Source organism: Bombina bombina, chromosome 2 (assembly GCF_027579735.1).
Source record: "Bombina bombina isolate aBomBom1 chromosome 2, aBomBom1.pri, whole genome shotgun sequence".
Taxonomy (NCBI): Eukaryota; Metazoa; Chordata; class Amphibia; order Anura; family Bombinatoridae; genus Bombina; species Bombina bombina.
Genome location: NC_069500.1, coordinates 893,358,544 through 893,366,592, shown reverse-complemented (window position 1 = coordinate 893,366,592; position 8,049 = coordinate 893,358,544). Strand labels below are relative to the sequence as shown.

The 8,049-nt window shown below is 37.2% G+C and overlaps 1 protein-coding gene across 1 annotated transcript in view; it reads left to right on the top strand.

Annotated features, from left to right (window-relative positions):
* The first annotated feature begins 1,207 nt into the window (after window positions 1–1,207).
* LOC128649791 (17-beta-hydroxysteroid dehydrogenase 13) overlaps window positions 1,208–8,049 on the top strand; it is a 90,978-nt gene continuing 84,136 nt past the window's right edge. The window contains exon 1 of the mRNA XM_053703253.1: window positions 1,208–1,473. Within this exon, the coding sequence (XP_053559228.1) occupies window positions 1,264–1,473 (210 nt within the window). The 5' untranslated portion in view covers window positions 1,208–1,263. The remainder of the gene's footprint in view (window positions 1,474–8,049) is intronic.

Below are 8,049 nucleotides of genomic sequence, written 5' to 3'. Positions count from 1 at the left end.
TGGTTATAGGATCAGTGGTATCTGCATCAGTATAATAACACCCAGCACTATATAATGACACAGTAGTGACACTGGCACATGGGTATAGCCAGACAAGGGTTGGTTATAGGATCAGTGGTATCTGAATCAGTATAATAACACCCAGCACTATATAATGACACAGTAGTGACACTGGTACATGGGTATAGGCAGAGGAGGGCTGGTTATAGGATCAGTGGTATCTGCATCAGTTTAATAACAGCAAGCACTATAAAATAATGTTTTTAATTTCAAATGTACCTTGGTGTCCTTCACTAAGTTCTGTACTTTGGAAAATGTCCGCCACAGCCTTTGTCTGTACCTATCCCTGCTTTAGGGGCAATCGGTAGCTTCGGATATTTTAGTGTTAGGTTTTTTTATTTTAGAGGGGTTGGTTGGGTGGGGGGTTTTAGGGGGTAATTTGTATTTTTTTTTAAGCAAAAGAGCTGTTTATCTTAGGGCAATGCCCTGCAAAAGGCCCTTTTAAGGGCTATTGGTAGTTTAGTATTAGATTAGGGGGTGTTTTTATTTTGGGGGGGGATTTTTTATAGGGGTATAAGTTTAGGTTTAAATTTTTTTATTTTGGATAGCTTTGCTTATTTTTTTCTGTAATTTTTCATTTTTTGTAACATTAGCTTGGGGGTTTGTATTTGTTTAACATAGACTGCCCTCTGGGCGGGCTTATCGCCCAGTATTTACATACACACATATGCATACACACATATATATAAGAAACATTGTTTGCCTTAAAAATCCAGAGTGCAATTTAATTCCAGGACTGATAGATAGATAGATAGATAGATAGATAGATAGATAGATAGATAGATAGATAGATAGACAGTATGTGTGTGTGCACGTATGTACTGTATGTATGTGTATATATATATATTGGAAATAGATTGATTTTCTCTTTTTCATAAGAATTATTATTGATCACAATGAATAGCATCAAAAAGTTATGTATTAATTTAAATTAAGGCATATCATTTTGTCTTGCATTGTATTCTTTCTACTTCTGCTAAATCTATTGTTAGAGTCTGTTCTCTACTGGTCTGGTATTCAATAAAATATTTACATGAAAAAAATAATAATAATTAGAGCAGAAAAACAGCCAAAACTAAAATATGAAGGCAGCCATGTAGGAGTTAACATTCCTAGGGCTGGCCTTTGAACCGTGATGTAGTGATATTACTGGTTTGTTTGTTTTCACCACAGTTGAGTTGAACTTCTTCTGCAAAAAGCACAATGAATGCTTTTCTCGAACTCGTTTTGTTGCTGCTCACGATTATCTATTCATACTTAGAGAGTTTGGTTAAACTCTTTATTCCACTTAAGAGGAAATCTGTGAAAGGGGAAATTGTTTTGATCACAGGAGCTGGTCACGGCATAGGGAAGATTACAGCAAAGAAATTTGCCAAGCTACAAAGTGTGCTAGTGTTGTGGGATATTAACAAGGTGAGATGTATACTTTACTAAGACCGATATGATTTTTTTATTGTATAATACTAAAATGCATGCTCTTAAAAGGGACATGAAGCCCAAACATCATCTTTCATGATTCATGTGATTTTAACCAACATTCTATTGTAACATTTTCTTCATTCTCTTGGTATCTTTTGTTGAAAAGCAGGGGCGTACGCTCAAGAGCGTGCATGTTACTAGAGCACTATATGACAGCAGTTTTATAAGAATGTTATTCATTTGCAATATTCCTAGGTGGCAGCACTATTTCCTGCCGCATAGGGCTGCAGATGCCTACCTAGGTATCTCTTCAACAAAGAATATCATGGGAATAAAGCAAATTTGATAATAAAAGTAAACTGGAAACTTTTGTAAAATTGCATGCTCTGTCTGAATCACAAAAGAAAGTTTTTGCGTTTCGTATCCCTTTAACATTTGAATATTGTGTCCACACAATAAAATAGAGGGGGAAATCATTTTAAAGCACTAAAGGCAATACAAAATATGGATGACTGTCCTGAAGAGCTTACAATTTATAAAAGACGCAGAGTACTTAACTTACTTAAAACAATGCACAATCAATAGGGCATATAAAGAAATATATATTAGTTCTTAAAGGGTCAGTAAATGTAAAAAATAATGTTTTATAATTCTGCACATAGTGCAGGATTATGTAACATTATCTTAGCGACAGCTTTAAAACTCAAAAGATTTGATAGATTTTAGCCCTCAAAGTTGCACTTACCTGGTCTCCTCTCTAGGATCTTGTGATCGTGTCTTCTTTTTAAAAGTGGTTCGCCAGCGCGCTGTCCAATCACAGTGCGCCCAATCACGCTATTGAACTGAATGTAGTGCTCTGTTCTAGTAGCGGGAGCGAGCTACATTTAGTTAAATACTGTAGTTCTATGTTGCAGAATTATGTAACATTATTTTTTACATTTACTGTCCCTTTAAATACAATTTTAGATAGAAGGTAAAGTATTCTAAACATTATTAAACTATATTATTTTCTCTAAGATGTATTTGTTTGTCAGTACCTTGAATATGTCAGTTACACTAGATTTTGGAAATAATAATAAAAAAAAAAAACTTAAAGTCCTAGAAACAACTTCAATAAAAGATTGTTTGAAAACCCCCCCAAACAAATACAATTATATACAGTAGATGTAGTTGAATGGTGGCTAAATGAATGATTGACAAACTATTTCTTTATTCAGCTAACCTTTTTTATTCTAAAAGTAATACCATCACTTCTCTGTGATTTATATGTTTTATTTTATTTTCAAAGTTAAAAAGAGTTATGTTTTGGGACATGTATTTTTTTTCGTATCTAGCATTTCATACATATTCCCTTGAACTTTGAACATATGACATTGCTATACAGCTGTGGTTACAGCAAAGGCAATGAATTCAAGAGATAGACAGATATCATAATCTCAATAGCTGGATAACTAGATAGAAAGATAGATAATATACTTATAAAATAGACAGAGACAAGCTGGTACAGTAGACAGACAGATAAATGGATAGATAGATTTTGGGCTAGTTATAAACCTGTGATTATATGACTATGTGCTTAAAAGGACAATCAAGTCCAAAAAAAACTTTTATGTTTCAAATAGGGCATGCCATTTTAAACAACTTTCCAATTTATTTTTATCACCAAATTTGCTTTGTTCTCTTGGTATTCTTAGTTGAAATCTAAACCTAGGAGGTTAATATGCTAATTTCTTAGACCTTGAAGGCCCCCTCTAATCTAAATGCATTTTGATAGTTTTTCACCACTAGAGGGCATTAGTTCACGTATTTCATGTAGATAACATTGAGCTCATGCATGTGAATTTACCATGGAGACAGCTCTGATTGGTTAAAATGCAAGTCAGTCAAAAGAATTTAAATAATGAGGCAGTCTGCTGAGGCTTAGATACAAGGTAATTACAGAGGTAAAACGTGTATAATTATAACTGTGTTGGTTATGCAAAACTGGGGAATTGGTATATTACTGATATATGCTATGTATGTAGATTAGTGTTATATGCTATGTATGTAGATTACTAATATATTCTATGTATGTAGATTACTGATATATGATATTTATGTATGTATGTATATGCATGTGTGCATATATATATATATATATATATATATATATATATATATATATATATATATATATATATATATATATATAGGTAGAAATGTTTTGTAGTATATGCACTCTCACCAACACACTACAACTTGCCAGGGTACTGTAGCCAGGTATGTAGAAAGTGAAAATTGTAGAAAGCACTCACTGGACTGTAGACAGCAGTTCAAATCAAAAGTTTATTGTGACGTTTCGGGACTAACAGCGTCCCTTCCTCTGACCTAAGCTTGCTTAGAGGAATGTGGCTGCACCTCACCAATGAGGCCCAATAGGCCGAAACGATCGTCTGGGGTTGTCATGTTCCTTGTTCAAAGGAGAATTGCCTGGTATTTCGGGGCTGGACTGACCTTAACTGGCGGGATCAGACTGATATGCTTCAGGATAGTTTTCCAATGTGAAAGGCACACTGGTCTAAAAGAGGCTGCTCCAGGGGGTAAATCGCCAGAGAACTAGCTGATGAGCTGTTGTTCGTTCCTGTTAGAGCGCTTCTCTCTTCTGTATGCAAATTAATTATGACCCTGGGGAAGTCTCCCTATGGGTGTTAGGGGCAACCAGATATGGACCCCTTGGCCAGTGCTTGCTTAGAGGAATGTGGCTGCACCTCACCGATGAGGCCCAATAGGCTGAAACGATCGTCTGGGGTTGTCATGTTCCTTGTTCAAAGGAGAATTGCCTGGTATTTCGGGGCTGGACTGACCTTAACTGGCGGGATCAGACTGATATGCTTCAGGATAGTTTTCCAATGTGAAAGGCACACTGGTCTAAAAGAGGCTGCTCCAGGTGGTAAATCGCCAGAGAACTAGCTGATGAGCTGTTGTTCGTTCCTGTTAGAGCGCTTCTCTCTTCTGTATGCAAATTAATTATGACCCTGGGGAAGTCTCCCTATGGGTGTTAGGGCAACCAGATATGGACCCCTTGGCCAGTGCTTGCTTAGAGGAATGTGGCCTGCACCTCACCGATGAGGCCCAATAGGCCGAAACGATCGTCTGGGGTTGTCATGTTCCTTGTTCAAAGGAGAATTGCCTGGTATTTCGGGGCTGGACTGACCTTAACTGGCGGGATCAGACTGATATGCTTCAGGATAGTTTTCCAATGTGAAAGGCACACTGGTCTAAAAGAGGCTGCTCCAGGGGGTAAATCGCCAGAGAACTAGCTGATGAGCTGTTGTTCGTTCCTGTTAGAGCGCTTCTCTCTTCTGTATGTATATATATATATATATATATATATATATATATATATATATATATACACACACACAGATACACAGTATATATATATATATATATATATATATATACATACACACATACATACATACATATACATGCACATATATACACACAGGCAGTCCCCAGGTTACAAACAAGATAGGTTCTGTAGGTTTGTTCTTAAGTTGAATTTGTATGTAAGTTGGAACAGGCACTTTTTTAGGTGAAACTCTAGCCAAACATTTTTTAGTTTTGGATAGCATAGGGAAAAGTTTGTTTTGTTATCGGTGCCCCTGTTCAGAAAATTTCACATCACTTTCTGTCCTATATGATAGATACATTTCAGCCTTGTTCATCCTTTCATAATGTTAATTTTAAAGGGACAGTCTAGTCAAAATCAAACTTTCAGCATTCAGACAGAGCATGCAATTTTAAGCAACTTTCGAATTTAATCTTATTTATTTTTCTTTGTTTTCTTAGTATTTTTATTTGAAAAAGCTGGAATGTAAGCTTAGGAGGTGGCCTAGTTTTTACAACAATTAGCAAGCGCTAATCCAGGTCCTGAACCAAAAAAGAGAGAGAAAAAGAGAAAGAGAGACTTAGCTGAACACATCTGGTGTGACAGTGACAAGAGATTTCTCTGTAGCCTCCAATCACCAGCTAGCCCCCAGAAGTGCATTGCTGTTCCTTGGCATACTTAGGTATGCTTTTCAACTAAATATACCAATAGATAAAAGTAAAGTTAATAAGAACAAGTACATTTAAAAGTGACTGAAAATTGCATCAACTGAATCATGAAAGTTTCATTTTGGATTTCAAGTCCCTTTAATGATGTCACAGTACTAGTATATTAAAGGGACATGAAACCCACATTTTTTTCTTTCTTGATTCAGATAGAGCATGTGATTTAAAAAAAACTTTCCAATTTACTTATTGTTTTGTTCTCTTGGTGTCCTTTGTTGAAAAGGACACCTAGGTAGGCTCTGGAGCTATTGATTGTTTGCTGCGCAAATATGCCTCATGTTATTGACTCAAACAATGCGTACAGCTAGCTCCCAGTAGTAGATTGCTACTTCTTCAACCAAGGATACCAAGAGAATGGAGCGACGTAGATTATAAAAGTAAATTGGAAAGTTCTTTAAAATGATATGCTCTGAATCATGAAAGTAAAATTTGGGTTTCATGTCCCTTTAAAACAATTTAAGGCTAATGTTAGGTGCCTTTTCTTTCAGACCATACACAGAAAAACACTAATAATAAAAAAGGTATAAAATAGAAAAAAATAAATGTTAAACATAAATAAGAATAATTAGTAGAACAATAACCCAATCAGGGCTAAAAAAGGAAATTAAAAATGACCCATGCAAACACACATTTAGGGGCATATTTAAGATTGTGCGAGCGGACATGATCCGATATAGCTGATCATGCCCGCTGCACATCGCTAAATGCCGACACCATACGCTCTCGGCATTTATCATTGCACCAGCAGTTCTTGTGAACTGCTGGTGCAATGCCGCCCCCTGCAGATTCGCGGACAATCGGCCGCTAGCAGGGGGTGTCAATCAACCCGATCGATTTCTGGCGATTTCTAGCCGCGGCCTCAGAGCAGGCAGACAGGTTATGGAGCAGCAGGCTTTAGACCCTTAGTCTAAAAAGCATATAGCAAATTATATACATGCAGATGGGATAGTTATTTATCTCCTGAAGTGTAAGTGGCACCACCGTACTGCAAATTTTAGAAGCAGTGAATTTGATCATTTGGTGAAAAAAATGCAACTTAAAGGGACAGTACACCTTGTAATTAAGTTTCCGTGGTGTTGCTGCAGAATACCATATCAGCCAAGTCAACCTTTTTAAACCAAATTTACATCCTATTTACTGCAATTAATTCTTCTCAATAGCCAAATTCCACCCACTATTTGCCTTATTTGGAGGAGCCAATTTGGGCTTTAGCCTGCAGCCAACAAGGCTAGCCACAGTAATACATTTATTATAAAGTACTCTGTTTTGCAGTTGTTATCTGATGAGGCACAGCCACAGATATATAACAGAGTTAACCTTGACAGGTCAGCAGGGTGCTTTTCGTGGTCTTAGATAAATTACACAAGAAGGGGGCAAAATAAATAATGAAAATATAATGCAAAGTTGTTTCATTACACATAACTAAACATTATATATACAAATCTCATTGGGGCCTATGTATCAAGCTTCGAAAGGAGCTTGATGGCCCGTGTTTCTGGCGAGTCTTCAGACTCGCCAGAACAGCAGTTATGAAGCAGCGGTCACAAAGACCGCTGCTCCATAACCCTGTGGCGGACAGGAATCGCAACAATTCAACCTGATCGAGTACCATCGGGTTGATTGACACCCCCCTGCTGGCGGCGCTGATTGGCCGCGAGTCTGCAGGGGGCGGCCTTGCACCAGCAGCTCTTGTGAGCTGCTGGTGCAATATTAAATGCGGAGTGTATTGCTCTCCGCATTCAGCGATGTCTTGCGGACCTGATCCGCACTGTCGGATCAGGTCCGCAAGACATTTCTTAAATATGCCTCAATGTGTTTACTGTCCTTTAATTGTAGTAATGTGTTAAGAGAGTGCATCATCTGTATCCTATATAAACTTGAGTTTAAAGTGGGGAAGTGCAAGCAAACACAAATTTAAAAAAAAAAAAAAAACACACACAACTTGTCCAGTATTTATTGGAATAACCATTTTCAGTGGCTGCAGTGTCCAGTAAATTAGATGTAAAAAAGGGCTCTACTGTTTAGATCTGACTTGTGGTCTGATTGCGTGACTATAGCGATTCTGATTGTGTGACTATAGCGATTCTGATTGCGTGACTATAGCGATTCTGATTGTGTGACTATAGCTATTCTGATTGTGTGACTATAGCGATTCTGATTGTGTGACTATAGCGATTCTGATTGTGTGACTATAGCTATTCTGATTGTGTGACTATAGCGATTCTGATTGTGTGACTATAGCTATTCTGATTGTGTGACTATAGCGATTCTGATTGTGTGACTATAGCGATTCTGATTGTGTGACTATAGCGATTCTGATTGCGTGACTATAGCGATTCTGATTTTGTGACTATAGCGATTCTGATTGTGTGACTATAGCTATTCTGATTGTGTGACTATAGCGATTCTGATTGTGTGACTATAGCGATTCTGATTGTGTGACTATAGCGATTCTGATTGTGTGACTATAGC